Source organism: Lichenostomus cassidix, chromosome 21, assembly GCF_008360975.1.
Source record: "Lichenostomus cassidix isolate B80296 chromosome 21, HeHo_3.0, whole genome shotgun sequence".
Taxonomy (NCBI): domain Eukaryota; kingdom Metazoa; phylum Chordata; class Aves; order Passeriformes; family Meliphagidae; genus Lichenostomus; species Lichenostomus cassidix.
In genome coordinates, this window is record NC_139501.1 from 2,770,737 (window position 1) to 2,785,980 (window position 15,244).

Below are 15,244 nucleotides of genomic sequence, written 5' to 3' on the forward strand. Positions count from 1 at the left end.
GAGGTTGCTTCCTTACAGGATCTGAAATCCTGCTCTGCCAAAGGGATTTCAGATATAATTCATGAACTGGAGTGAAGGGCTCAGAGCTGACACCTCCTGATGGCTTCCCCACCACAGGAGAGTCTGCATGCACCCAGTCCAGCAGTGTCAGCCCTTTTAATCATTCCAAACCAAAGAATTAATGACTAAAACCATATTTATTGTATTGTACAGTGAAAACACACAAGTTGAACATCACACAGGATGAATACATCTCAACTTTATAAAAGCTTTTTAAGCTCCTTAGCATGCTCCGTGAATGATTATAAAGTACTTATTGCCTCCCCTTCCTCCCCCTTTTCCTTAAGGTACAGCACAGGTATTTCCTTTACAAAAGGCATCAATTATCCCTCAAATGAGAGCAGCACAAAGTGACACGAAGAGAATTGTCCCTAGAGCTCTCTGTGATCATCACAACTTTCTTTAAGAAGGACACTAAAAATAGCAGAGGAGCTTCAGAAAGAATCAGCATTTCTTAATAACATCTTTCACTCAAAAGGGAAAGGCTCAGTCCTCTCTTTATGACACAAAATACATTCTCCAAAGGGCTCCTTCTTGAGGAAGGTCAATACATTATCTGGAGACAATGGAGCACTTGAACCAATGACCCAAGAGAGATTTCCACTGACAGCCACAGGCACAGCAGCCCGTGATGGAAACTGAAGGGCATTTGCTCTCTAAATCACCACAGAACTTGGTCCTGCCTTTGGCCAGGAGCCACCAATAAAAGCAACAAATTTGCTGCAAGATACACCCACAATCCTTCACTATGAAGGGAAACCACCCAGCGACCCTCATTTCTGGTGACAGAAAAAGAGCAACCGCCCCCTCCCACCTTTGGAAAGCAATGTTTCCTACTTCAAAGAGGAACTAACAAGCCACAGGTCCCTCTAGTCTTTGTAGCAACACGTGGGGATAAAGTCCAGCAGCTCTACCAGGGTCTCCAGATGGTGGGAGCAGCAGCCACGCTCTTCTGGGCAGGCTGTTTTCTGGGAAACACACAGGGAGACAGGGGGGAACCACGCAGAGCTGGAGAGTATGAGACATCTGCACCTAGCTGGGCTTTGCAGAAGTGCTTGATGAGCTGGACTTGGGTCTCCTTCTTGGGCTCATAGTAGGACAGAAAGTGCATGGCTTCCTTGAGGCACCGCAGGTAGCCGCTGTTAAAGTCCTGCTCTGGGCTCTTGTGGGTGAATGCTGGAGGAGAAAGAAAAGCAAACACAGTGGGTTAAAACCATGGCCAAACCGTGATGATTTGTGCAGTGATTTTCATGCGCCTGCAGGCCCAGGTGTGCGATACCTGCTCTGCACTCACTTTTTTGGTCCTGCAGCTGGCTCTGCTGCTTCAGGTAGCTGACAGCCACTTCCAGGATGTCGGCTTTCTCCAGCTTGGAGTTGGGCTGGTGCCTCTGGAACTCCTTCTCCAGGAGCAGTTTCAGCTGCTCGATGCTGCTGTTAATCCTGTCCCGGCGCATTTTCTCCACCACCGGCTTCCTCAGCTGTGAGGGACAGAGCAGATTGGTTGGGATTTTGTGAGACCTGACCCCATTTCCCCTCTGATGCCCTCATACACCCGCATTTATACATGCTTCCTTTTGGTGGCAGAGCTGTGTAATGCTGCCTACCCATTCCCCACTCAGTTTAATTTTTGAAAATCTGTATTATCTCCTTTATCTCTCTTTAACATATTTGCTATCCCCAACACCACTTCTCCCGCTTCTCTTTATTTGCTCGGGGCAGCCCAGCCTTCCCAACCCTCTCAGGGGCTCTCCTTACTTTATTCTTTTCCTTTGGCAGCAGCTTCTCCTCCATGTGGATCATCAGAGCGTTGCTGGGAGCCATTCCTAGCGCTCAGCCCTGGGCAAACACCCCACCTAGCCGCCGTGCAAAGCGTGAAGCGATGCTCTGGCAGCTCCCAAGCGCCTCTATTTATACCCGGGGAGCCCGGGCAGATACGTGAGTGTTGGGATCGCCCGTGTTTCCCACAGCCCCGCAGCCAATCCAGTCCCGCAGAGGGACAATAGGGGAAGCATCCATTAGTGCATGGTACATTGATCGCCAATGCCCCGGGGAGAATAACCTTCTGCCCACGCTGCTGGTGGAGTGTGCGGCGTGGGGAGCTGGGAAAGCACTGACCCTCCAGCTGGTCGGGCTGGGCTCAGCGGCATTCCTGCATGTGCCAGGCACGGCGTGGCGTGGAGGAGGCACGCTTTTGGGGAAGGTGGGGAAGGGAGGGCAGCCCTGCTAGGGTTCAAATCAACAGCCCCGGGGACATCTCTGCCCTTCCCGGAGCCTGGGGAGCTGTGTGTGGTGTGTGTGTCATTGCACTTTAATGGGTGACCCAAGGTGTGAGCATAGGTTTCTTTGCAGGATATTTTTATGTGTCAGTACAGTCATTGCACTTCAATGGGTGACCCAAGGTGTGAGCACAGGTTTCTTTGCAGGACTTTTCTAAATGGATGTCGGATGAAGAGGAAACATAACTAGGGAATGGTAACTGCAGTTTCTCTCTTCCCCATAACACATCATGGCCTGTGAGCCTGTTGCACCAGTGTTCCCATTGTCCCCACTAAGGACAGCCCACAGCTCCCAGCACTGCTGGACCATGCAGAGTCACCCCTGTAGGTCTTGCTTGTCCTTTTTCTCACCTTTCTCTTTCATAGACATTTTCAGGAATGATGGTTAAGATGGGCTAAAGGAGAGCATCAGGCCCAACCCAGAATCCTGGAAAGCCTTGGGAAACCAGAGGTAGGTCATGAATGAGATTTAGCATTCATACAAAGGTTTAGCCCATCTTTGGCCCTCAGCAAGGAGGTTGGTTCTGCTTCTTGCTGAGGTTTCTGGTGTGTTCAGTTCTCACCTGGCCTTGCTGCAGCCTGGCCTTGCCCAGTGCACTGAAAATCAGATCTCAGACACCACATTCCTGCCTCGCTGTGTAACCCTTAGCATGTCATCCCCACTCCATTTCTTTACCTGGAAAATGTGCTGTTTGCTTGTATCTGCATGGAAATTCCAGGATGAATTAAGCAACCATTTCCTTTATGATAAAGGCAAGAAAAAGAATGAAGCTGTGAGGGCGCTGGAGGTCAGTTCTGATTTTGTGTTATGAGAAAAAATCTCTGCCTGGGTACAGTCCTTGAGGCAGCAGCAAAAACAACCCAGGACCTACCTGGGGCAAGCTGTGCTGCATCCTGCTGGGTGTGGCTCCAGCCCGGTGTGCTCCTCCTCCGAGCATCTGGGCATGGCCAGGGAGGAGGGAAGTGAGCAGTGAGGTAAGAAAACCAAAGAATTTCTTGCTTGGAAATGCTGAAATGAAGCCCGAGGGCAATGGGCAGTTGACAGGAAGGAGGGAGGTGTCACTGGAACAGGCAGCGACGTGGGACTCATTGTAGCAGGCTGAATGGACTCAGCTCTTTGTGAAGGGCAGATGTTGTCCTTGGAGCCCTTTATTCCCTGCCTTGTGGGAAAGCCAGGAGACAAGACATCTCATGAGCACTTTGAAGCAGTCGAGGGATTATGGTACAAAATAAGACACAGCTCAGAGACCATGCCCCAGCTCCTGCCAGCTTTAATGAGGTGTTGCCTGTTTTCCTGTGCTCTTTGGCTGGTCTTCCTCCAGGAGGTATCCCAGGTTATCCCTTTCCTAGCAAGGGAGCCATGCTGGCAGACCTTACGGCCAGGAGCTGACAGGTAGGCATGGGCCAAGCTGCTTGAAGACTCTGCAGTGTCAAAAACCATCTTTTTCCCAACTCCTGAGAAGCCCTGACCTTTATTGCTGTATTAGAACTGATAGCCAGATGGTCTTTTGGGAGTTGGATTCTTTCCCTTTAAATCATTCAGGCTCAAGCACCGTCACTAATGTCGGGAGTAGTTGCAAGGCACACTTCTATTGTCCCAGCAAGAAATGTTATCAATGGGGGAAGAGTATGGGAAAGGCAGAGAAATCCAAACCCACACAGCCTGGCGCTAATAACTCCTTTGTGGAGCTGGGCTTCTGTCGGGGCACCATGAACTCTGTGGTTTTCTCACCCAGGAAGGCTGAAATGGGCACGATTCTCCATCCAGGGGCTTCTCCAAGATCCGTGTGCACCAGAAGGAGGTGGTGACAAGGGGCAGGGACACCAGTTCATGCAGGGCTGGCTGCAGGAGCACCGAGCTGGGCTGCAGCTCAGGCTGTCCTAGGTTTGCTGGTTTGCTCTGCTGTGCCTCAGTTTGCTTTTCTGAGAAATGGGAGAATGGTGCTGAACTCTTGCACAGAGCTCTGGGAGCTGGGAGCTGGGCTGTGCCTGTGCTGGGAGGCAGGCATGGGGCTGATGTGGCCCTTGGGCTATTCTGGCATCACCTGGGAACACCTCAGGGAGCAGAGTGGAGGAGCAGCAGCGCTGGGGGTGCTGCAGGAGCCTCTTCTCCCTGCCTTGCAGAAAGGTTTCTTTTCTCCCCATCTGTTGGCAGCAGTGCTGGAAAGGCTGTTTTACCCGGGGAAATGGAGTGAGGTCAGGATCAAGGCAGCTTTATCTCACTTTAATGGGGGATGTGCTGGTGGCACTGAGGGACACAGCAGCAATGACACTTCCAGTGTCCCAGGCACACCTGAGTGGGAATTATTATCTTTGAATGCTGCTTAAAATTATGAATCCTGATGGACTATTGGGTCTGTATGTTACTGCTGGGTGAACCTGAGCTAATGTTTAAGATTGATGGATTTCAGCACCATGAATCCCTCCAGGATTACCAAACCCAGTCATCACCCTCATGCTCTCACAACTCCTTCCCTGGAGGTTCTTGGCCAAGGTGTGAGAAGAGAGAACACTGCCTGGGTGAGGTGCTGCCTAACGATCCTCTAACAGTGTTCAAATGAGGAGCAACTGCTTCTTTTGGTGTCTGAGATGAGGATCCCTTCTCCCAGCCCTACCCCTGCCCCTAACCCTGCCCCAAGCCCTAACCCTAACCTAACCCTGCCCCAACCCTGTCTATCATGCTCTGCTTGGGGTCTTTCAGTGACATGACACTCTACACAGAAAATAGTTTAAAAATTGTTTGGCTGGAAGGCAATATATGAAAAAATAACTGTGTAAAACTTGCTATTCAGGATTGGCTTCTGTTCCCACAAGGGAATCATAACTCTGCATGGGAACCAATGGACTGGGAGTCGAGGGAAATCTGCCTTTTCCAGGGGAAAAGGTTATGTTGTTATTAGACCTGTTGTGTGAAATATTCCATTAAATGTCATTAACATGGCATTATCTTGCCTCCTTGAGACATCAGAAGCCCCTCAAAAAGGGGTCTTAATACTCTGAAATACATTCTTCACAGATTTAACCTTTTTTAATTAGTTTTTCTTCAGATCCAGGATGTTTAATATGCTGCCATTCCCAGGTGCATGAGGGAAGGAAAGTGGACTTTGATCATTAAGAAGCATCTGAGACAATTTGATCAGCATTTTTAGGGTTGTTGGAGCCAAAAGCAATTTCTATAGCTGCTTGTGTGGTGACCCCCAAGCAGCCACGGCCCAATGACATAGTCCTTCTACAGTGAGTATCCCAAATAATTAAAAATTAAGGAGAATTTATTATTTTTCTGCCCAGCTGAAATTCCCACAAGTCACCTCTCGGCATATTCAAGAGCGCACAAGAGGGATTTATTATTTCCTGGTATATTGACTCTGAAAGGTCTGGGGATTACAGCTGCTTTGCACATGAATAGCTGGAGTGTGTTGTACAAAAGGCATGGGCTGTGGGATAATGGGGTTGGATGTGGGAAAGCGCTGACCCTGGGGGAGAGCAGGCTGGTGCCTGATGGCAGGAATCAATTATGGCTCAAAGGAACACATTGCCCTGGGAGCAGCCTTGGCGGGAGCCACCATGTCCTGGGTTTACCACCCTCCTCCTCCCCAGCCTGGATAAAACAGCCCCGGGATGTATCCTGTCCTTCTGCTGCTTCCCGGGGCTCAGTGCTGAGTTATCAGGGATTTTGGGGATGCTCAGCTCTGGAAGGGGCTGAGGATCTCCCACGTGCTGCCAGCTGGGGCTGAGGTTTCCCCCAAGCACCCTGGATAGGGCTGAGCTCACTGGGCAGCCCACCTCTGGCTTCCCAAGGCTTCCCAGGATTTTGGGTTGAGCCTGATGCTCTCCTCTAGCCCATCCTAACCATCATTCCTGAAAATGTCTGTATGGAAGAGAAAGGTGAGAAAAGGACAAGCAAGAGCTACAGGGGTGATTCTGCATGGTCCAGCAGTGCTGGGAGGTGTGGGCTGTCCTTAGTGGGGATAATGGGGACACTGGTGCAACAGGCTCACAGGCCATGATGTGTTATGGGGAAGAGAGAAACTGGAATTACAATTCCCTGAAAACCCTCTGGAGCTCCCCATCAGTCACCTCCTCTGCCCTGGCCAGGGAAGAGAACAGCCTGTCACTGACAATGCAGTGGGGACAGCAAACAGAAGCTGCTGGGGTCATGCACTTCCTTCATGGGTTGGTTTTGGGCAGGTTTTTTGGGAGATGATGGCATTAAAACAGGCTCTGCATCTCTGAGGGTCTGGCGGTGCTGCCAGCCTTTCTAATGTCAAAATTTGGGCTTTGAGGAACCAAGAAATAGGCTGAACACCACAGGGGTTTAACAAAAACAATTTGATGTTTCTAATAAAAATAAAAGCATTTTGATTGCATTTTGATTTTTTTTTTTTTTAACTGAGCACTGGACTTTGGATCGATGTAATTAATTTTCTATCTTTATAGAATTATGAGGCTTGGACATGAAGTCCTGCTGAAGGCCCTAAGTATTACGAGTCTCCTGCTAAAAGTCACAAGACTCAGCAAACAGTGCTGCCAAGCCTTTGGCAGGGAGCAGGTATCCTGCAGAGAGGATATTTCAGCAGAGCAGGTTGGGAATAGGGAATGTGGCTCTGAGTTCTGCAACCTCAGTCTGGCCCCAGCAACCCCTTGGTGTCATTGAGGAGAGGGAATGGTGTGTCTGTGCCAGACAGGAGGGCAGCAGCAGCAGTTAATCCCATCTGCATGGGGCAGATATTTAATCAGCCAGAGGCCAGCCAGGGCAGCAGTGAGAGATAAGAGCCTCAGGCTTCCCCTGAGCCTGGTTTGATTGTCCCTGCCTTGGGAAGTTTGTAACCTGAAGCTGACTCCCCCTTATGCCCCAGTAGATATCTTCCCTTCCCTTGAGCTCAGCCTGAGTTTTGGGGTGGGTTTTGGGGTGTAAACTCCCACTGGAACCCACTTTCTGGTGCTTGACAGCCATCACCACCCCCTGACAAGCACAAGGGATGTGTCTGAGGAAGGTGTCCTGTGAGCTCCTGTGAGGTCCTGTGAGCTCTTGCCCTGCCAGGTGGGTTTTGGAGACATCTTTGCCACGTTCAGCTGGCAGCAGAATGCAGAGATGGTCTGATAAAAGCCAGAAGGGTTTTTCAGGAGGTGGATAACCTGGGTGGCAGAGGGGCACACAGAGCTGCCAGGCCATGGTATTCTCATCTCTGCCCACAGGGCAAGGCTCATTGCCATATTCCCTTCTGTTTCCTCACAAAATCCATGTAATTCAGGGCACACTGCATCCCCTCCCCTGAGGAGCTCCAATCCCAGGATAACCAACCTGCTGGGAAGCAGCTGAGCAGAATTCCATGGTGCTGACAGGCAGACTTGCTCAGGGACTGAGCACAGCTGCAGGTCTGCAGGAGTATGAATAAGCAAATTAAAACTTAGTTTACTTTCTAGAGAGACAGAGTTATTTTCTGTTGAATACATCATTAAGTATTTCCTGATGGGGGATTTGAGTGCATCTTCCTTTTTCAGCCATTTCATGGACTTAAAAAAATTATCCTAAATAACATTTTTCAAGCCCTGAACTTGAGGGCAAAGGAGAATTTTGGTGTTTGTTTCTCTGGGTGGTGCATGGCTGTGAGTGTGGTCCAGGCTGGAAATCCAAATCCTCCCACAAGCAAGGGAGCTGGCTGCATTCAGAGATGCCAAAGCTAATTAAAACAAAAGTGAGTGCTGAGCATTTTTGCAAACCAGATGTCTCAAACAGCCTCTTGGCCATAGAAACCTGCGACCTCCAGGCTGTTTGAAATCTTGAAATCTTGGTTTTCCCCTCTTCAGCCTCATTTTCCCGCCTTTGTAAAACATTGCTAATAATACATCCTCACCCACGGGGGAGGTCGCTGAGAATTCATTAGCTGGCATTTGTAAAGCACTTTTGAAAATGCAAAGCCCAGTGCATTATTCCTACTCTTCTGGATGCTTTCCATGTTATTAAAATCAGGATTTCAGAAAGGCTTATCTGGGATCAAAACAGCATCCCAAACTTGAAAGGAAGCAAGACTGTTAAACCATCAACTGTCGCCTCCCCCTCCAGCCAGATGTTAAGCCCTAAAGAACTGAAGTGGCACAAGGAATTACTTTCCCAAGTTCCCCCAGCTGGGCTGACAGGCCTTGATCAATGGTTTTCTCCACGGTGAGGGCTATGCAGATGGTCTGCCCAGAGCAAGGTTTCTGTGGAGTACAAAGGGAAGTCAAACACCATTTCTAATTCAGCTTGTAGCATGGCACACTTCCTTTATCGTCTGCCTGAATGCCCTGAATGGGAGAGCGGTGTGGGAAACTGGAGAGAACTCCACACTCACCAGGGCTGTGGGGCTCTGAGACACCCCTGTCCCCAAGCCACATCTGCCTGTGACAGGCAGGGGGGAAAAGGAGTGACAGATCAAAAAATCAGATTATAAAACCTGCACGGAGGGAAAGTGAACCACGAGGAAAAGGGGGAAAAAAGGGGCAGGAAGTTGTGCAGGCAGGAGGAAATTGCACCAGCCAAGCAGCAGGACAGGGAAGGACAGGGAGGAAATGCAGAGAAGGGTTAGGAGGAAAAGCTGGGAAGGATAGGGAGGAAATGCAGGGAAGGGTTAGGAGGAAAAGCTGGGAAAGGCTGGGAGGAAATGACAGGGAAGGGCTAGGAGGAAAAGCTGGGAAGGACAGGGAGGAAATGACAGGGAAGGGCAGAGCAGAATTTTGCTCGTCCACCTGTCAGACCAAAGTCAATTGTCCCACTGGAGGTGGCAAAGGTGGGTTAGATCTGCACTGAGACTTCTGAGCCACATCCCCTGCTTGCCTCTTTGATTCCCCAATCTGTTCAGTCTGGGAAATACAGCAAGTCCTGTGGACTGTGAGGGTATTATGAGATTTTGTATGACCCATGTGGAGCTAGGGGAGCTGAGCCTGGCTTTTAAGAAAACTCAGTCAGGTTTTATACCAGCAATACCAGGGGGAGGAAAGAAATGGGAAACAACAGACACAACTCTCATTTTGGTATTTGGCAGGAGAAAATTCAAGCCATTCTGATTAGTTTTTGATAAATTCTGCTGCAGGTGGAAAGGTAATTTATATTTACAAGTTGACAGAGATCAGGAAATCTGCAGGGCAAATCTTGAAGTCCCAATTCTCTGTTGGCCTCAGTGGGGACCCCAGTGAGACCCTTGGGAGTGCACCCATTTCATTTTCCACCTCAGGATGTTCTTCAGGACTCAGCACTAAACCTCCTACATTTTCCTGGCATTCCTGCTCCCCTTTCTAAACTACCATAAGGCTGTGGAAGTTTGTGAGCTCTGGAGTTTCCCACACCATCCCTTAACTATATTCCCCCCGTCACAAAGGAAGTGTGCCCAACTACAAACCACATTAGCAACGGTGCTTGGCTCTGCTTTGTGTTCAGTGGGAAACCCTGCTCCCCAAAGGCCATCTGGGCAGCACGGATGGGAGGCAAGCAGGGAGCATCTCTCCAGACTTGGGAAAGCAGCAGCATCCTTCAGGCTTTCTGAAGGGCTAACATCTGGCAGGGATTCTGGGGCAAGGATGTTGCTGATTTCAAACGTGCAGATCCAGCGTTTTGGGATCCTAATGAGCTTTCTGTCCAGTGGTGTGTGTGTTTGGAGATTTGTAATTCCAAATTGCTTCTCCTTAGTGTAAAGTGCATGGACTCTGTGCACTTTATAATAGGGAGGAATTTTTGTTATCACTTACTTTAGGATTTCCAGCCAAAGCAGAGCATCTCTTTTGGGTAATTGAGCATCTAATTTGAGTAACTCTTCCAACACCGTCAGTAATTGGCTAATTTTTCCCCTCAGAGCTTGTGAAACCAAAGAGAAAATAAAAAGCCTCTTTTAAATGCATGTTTTCATTTCAGATTCTTTAAAATTCCTGTGTGACACAGAGCAAGGAAGTAGGAACCTCAGTAGATTTATCATCCAGAAGAGACTTTGCTACATTCACCTCCCAATAATACACTGAATATCGTAATTCTTATTATCACACACCATTTAAATATGTAGGGCCTCCAGCCTCCCTAGCAAAAGTGGAATGGCACAGAATATTGTTTTGCATTCAGCCTCCTCAGTTTGGATGCTGGTGGACAGGAAATTCTGAGCACTGACCCTCTGACCATGCCAGTCCACAATCACACCCTAAAGCAAGGAGGGTGAGGTTGGCATGACTCTTCCCATGGAATTAATGTAGTTTTTATCTGGGTGTTGATTGGAGAATAAGAGAAAAGCAGCAAGAGGAAAACAGCAATTGTCTCTAGCAAAACCTCCCTGCCCATCCCAGGACTGGCATTTCTCTTCTCCATGTGCTCAATTAACGAGCTGGAGAAACAAATTCCATCCCCAGAGCTTCTGTTTCAGGGAAGCTCCCCGACTGGGATGAGCAGAGGGCAGGATTGGTTTCAGAGGTGGCATTACATGGGCTCAGAGATAATCCACAGGCTTTGAGGAGAACATGTGAAACGGTGTCACAAAAGCTTTCCCACAACTTGCCATAAAAGCCCCAGAGCTCAACAGCTGCTGCTCTGTGCTGAGAGAAGGGAGTGCATTCAGGGCAGCACAATGGGGATGGAAAAGCAGAGCCTGGAAGAGGTCATTGAAGCCTTACCTGGTGCTGCAATAATGAGCTGCAGTGAGAGAGAAATGTGCTCTGGGTGTTTCTGTTCACATTAAACACCACACACACACATTAATGTAAAGGTGAACACACCTACACAGGTATTAATGGCATTTATACAACTGGTATTTACTTACTACAGTGAGAGCTCCCCAAACATAAGCCCTGGTATTACCTGATGGATAAATTACTGGCAGATCTGGTTCAAGTTTTCCAGCAGGAATCCCTGGTTGTGTTTTTATCAGACTGTCAGCTCTCCCAGCTTCAGGCACCTCCTGAGCACAGGCTGTGCATCCAACACAGACATGTGTTGCATTCTCCCCAGCCCAAGGGAGAAAAATGAGGAATCAGGAATTTGATTTCTAATAAGTTTATGAGGATATATATCTCTTCTGCACCCAGTTTTCCTTCGTGTATAGACTAAATGAAAATAATTAGAGTAAAATGTGTTTTGGGGAGGAAGTGAGAAGCAGCACAAGATACTGAACTGATCCCCAAACCCTTCTCCACAGGTATTTATCTTGCAGGTATTTGGAAACTGAAACATGAAGTGCTTATGGCTTGGTTTGAGAGTTTCCTAAAGGGCTGCATAGAGAGCCGAGGGAAGGGAACAACCATCAAACCAGAACACATTTTCAGTAATCGGCGTGCTAAAAACGAAACATTTTTATTTGCAGCAAGTCAAAGTGGGAAAGCCATTTTCTGGGGAAAAACACAAGTGGGCAAAGGTGGTGCCAGAGTCACCTGTGGGCTCACTGTGGGAACCAGGGGAGTGGATCTGAGGGGTTTCTGGGCTCCAGGAGCTGCTCGTGTGGAAGTGTGCCTTGTGCTGCTGCAGCGTGTGCCTCGGCGTGTCCCCTGGAGCAGCAATCCCACCACGGGCAGCTGACCCCCTCCTTCCTCCTCCTCCTCCTCCTCCTTCCTCCTCCATGTGAACCCCGGGCTGCCCCTGGAATGCTATTGATCCCTGGCATTAGTCAGCAGCCTTTCCCATTGAAGGGCAGCTCTTTCCCAGCTCCTGACACGTAACTCTGCTCACAGCCTTTCAGGGAGCACACACTCCCCACCTGCTCATCTGGGAGAAGGTCATTATCCGCCGGCTATTCACTGCCACTGGAGCATGCAAGAATAGCTGCTTCTCCCATTGTGCTGCCCGTGCCTGGGATTGGCTGGCGAGTGTGGGAAACACCACCGAGCCTCAGACCCACACAGTCACCCCCAGCTTGGCTAGTATAAATATGGGGCACAGGCAGCTCCCAGCAGCACGTTGCTCCTGGATTCCTCTCCAAGACCTCTCTGCTCAGGACAGATGGCTCCCAGCACGGTTTTCTTGGAGCCTGACAGCCTGCTGACACCGAAGGAGAAAAATAAAGTAAGTGCTGGCCGAGCATGGCGGAGCAGTTTGCACCAGCTGAGGTTTTGCCTCACACTGGTGAGGAGCAGTGATGGGCTGAGCAGCCCTGAGGAGTGCCAGGGAGAGGATCTTTTAATAACAGATCTCTTTTCCTTTGCTTTTCACAGCTGAGGAAGCCGGTGGTGGAGAAAATGCGCCGGGACAGGATTAACAGCAGCATCGAGCAGCTGAAACTGCTCCTGGAGAAGGAGTTCCAGAGGCACCAGCCCAACTCCAAGCTGGAGAAAGCTGACATCCTGGAGATGACAGTCAGCTACCTGAAGCAGCAGAGCCAGCTGCAGATGAAGAGTAAGCATTGAGTTTTCTTTCAGTCTCCCTATTACTGCGAATCTGTGACTGTTTTATGAATCTTAAGCCATGAACAACTCCTCTAAACTATTCTTTCTTCCCTCTCCCTCTTTTCTCCCCTTCTCTAGCTGCAGGATCCTTCCATAAGAGCTCCCAGTTTGACTTCAGAGAGGGCTATTCCAGGTGTTTGCAAGAAGCTTTCCATTTCCTCTCTCTCCACAAAGTCCGAACTGAAACACAGACCAAACTGTTAAGCCACTTCCAGAAGAGCCAGTCAGCTGCTCCAGAGGTCTCCTTCTCCCCTGGGAATGCTGGTGCCCTGAAGCAAGTGTCTCCAAAGGACAGCAGCCCTCTCTGGAGGCCCTGGTAGTCAGGGGAATCCTTGCTGCACCGACCTGTGACAGTCCAGAGGAAGGATCTGACTGCATCTGACAGTCCAGCTCTGATCCTCTCTCCTGTAGGGAATTTTGTTTCCCCCTGTATTTTATTTATGTATGAGGGAATGCCATGCTTTTGACTTTTTTTGGGATCCTCTGGCAAAAGCTGAGGTGTTCTGTGGAGTGGTGGAGCTGTGTAGGCACTGCTGCAGTGCTGCCCAGGCAGGGGCAACGTCTTCAGAATGAAGGAGGGTGTTTGTAAATGTTACAGTTGTGATGGACAGGAATTGGAATTCCTGTAGGAGATTTTCTCTAATATTTCCAGTAAGAGCCATCAGCTTAGCTCTGGCTTGACTGGCGACTCTGGTTGGCTCAGTCACTCTGGAGGATAAATTTATTCCCTTTGGTTCATGCACACTTGGTTAAAATCAGTTTCCCTCTGTTTGCTTATCAGTTGTGCAGCATCAAAAACGGGTTTGGGTTTGGTTTGGATTTCTCCCCCATGGCCCTTTAATATTCCTGTATATACAGTATAAGGGATGACCAAGAGTTAGGAAACTATGTGGAATATTTCTACTATTTGATGCTTTTTTCAATTTAGAAAAAGACTATGTTATTGCTTTATGTTAAAGAAAAGTAGTAGGCAACAGGCTTGATTTGTCAATGTTATACATTCTGGGTGTAAGCTATGCTTTTTTAGCATCTTCATTATAATAATGATTTTTATCTGTATTGAGTGGTTGAATTCCTGGTGGATGCTGTTTCTCCCAGTGCTGGGACTGCCCTGTGGCTCACCTGCATACTGTGTATGCATCTCTGTGTGTGTAGAGAGCAATAAAATGCATTTGTGTGCAACTTCTGTGTGAGTCTCTTCATCCAAGGGATGTGCAGCCTCTTGCACACCTGAGAAAGGTGAATGTCCTTCTGAAGAAATGATTTTTTTTTTTGTAAAGCTCAAGGAGCTCCTATTCATGTCTACTCTCTGTATTCTTGTGAATCCCACCCTGTGAGTCACCCTGAACCCCAAGAAGTGCTCCTGTCACACAGATTCCCTCAGAATCCTACATTTCCTCAATTACTGCCCTTCCTGTCCCAAAACCCCTCACCTGAGCAGGAATGCCCTTCACCTACCCAGAAAACCTGAGTCCTCCTTCCACATGATTTATTCACAGCCTTGGGCACCTAAGTCATGTTTTGAGGGGTTGGTTTGTGCCATGTTTAGAGGGGTTTGTACCAGGAGTTGAGGGGTTGGTTTTTAACAGGATTTGAGGGCTTGGCTTATCAGGCTTTGAGGGGTTTGCCATAATTTGAGGGGTTTGCCATGATTTGAGGGGTTTGTCAGGCCTTGAGGGGTTTGACATGATTTGAGGAGTTTGTCAGTTTTTGAAGGGTTTGTCAGGTTTTGAGGGGTTTGACACATTTTGAGGGGTTTGTCAGGCTTTGAGGGGCTGCTTTGGCACAGTTTGAAGTAATTTATTGACTTTGGGCGCAGCACTCTCCCTGCCAAAGCCTTCCCTGCTGTGCCTGGAGAGTGGGAAGTGCTGTGGGAACCTGAGTGGCACAGCCTGGCAGCTTTATCTTTCTTCCCATCTCTTTCCCATCCCCTTCCTATCCCCTTCCCCTTCCCATCCTCTTCCCATCCCTTTCCCTTTCCCTTCCATTCATGCCTTTCCTTTGCAGCAGAGCAGCAGTCAGAGGTCAGCATCCCTCGCTCTCTATTTTTGGGTAATACATTAAAATCTGATTTGAGAATAGCCCAACGGTGGTTCTCGCTCTTCAGAGAGAAGTAAAAGCCTGGCTGTTAGCACTGGAAAGAGCAGGATTTGCTGCTAAAAGCTGCTAAAAGCTGAGTGTTCATACTCTCTGTTTCTTTTTGACGTGTCATAAAGCATGACCAGCTCAGGCAGGCTTTGATGTTAACGAGGAGAAAGGGGATCAAACAATTGCTCCCGTGCAGGAAGTTGGTGCTGACCCTGAAAAAAAGCCTGAATTGGACATTGTTTGAGCTGTGGCAGACAATGGGGATGGTTAGAAAACCCAAGCACAACCCCTTTTTTTCCCCCTAAATCATCATGAAGAGAAAGGAAGCTTGAAAATGAAAAGGAGGGTTTGCAAAGGAGTTAATGAAATAGTGCAGTGGCATCTTGTGAAGCATCAAAGTCTGAACTAGCTGAATGATCAAGGCACTGGGG

General features: G+C 48.8%; 2 protein-coding genes across 2 annotated transcripts; one reads left to right on the forward strand and one right to left on the reverse strand.

The window, feature by feature from the left end:
- Positions 1-213: 213 nt before the first annotated feature.
- Positions 214-1,931, reverse strand: LOC146428262 (transcription factor HES-5-like). Its single transcript, XM_085079864.1, has 3 exons — positions 1,816-1,931; positions 1,355-1,538; positions 214-1,236 (listed from the first exon to the last, which is right to left on the reverse strand). Exons 1-3 carry the CDS (start codon positions 1,879-1,881, stop codon positions 971-973), a joined length of 516 nt encoding a protein of 171 aa, XP_084935990.1. The 5' UTR covers positions 1,882-1,931; the 3' UTR covers positions 214-970.
- A 9,568-nt stretch (positions 1,932-11,499) lies between these two features.
- Positions 11,500-13,879, forward strand: LOC146428263 (transcription factor HES-5-like). Its single transcript, XM_085080130.1, has 3 exons — positions 11,500-12,345; positions 12,495-12,675; positions 12,804-13,879. Exons 1-3 carry the CDS (start codon positions 12,283-12,285, stop codon positions 13,043-13,045), a joined length of 486 nt encoding a protein of 161 aa, XP_084936256.1. The 5' UTR covers positions 11,500-12,282; the 3' UTR covers positions 13,046-13,879.
- The last annotated feature ends 1,365 nt before the right edge of the window (positions 13,880-15,244 follow it).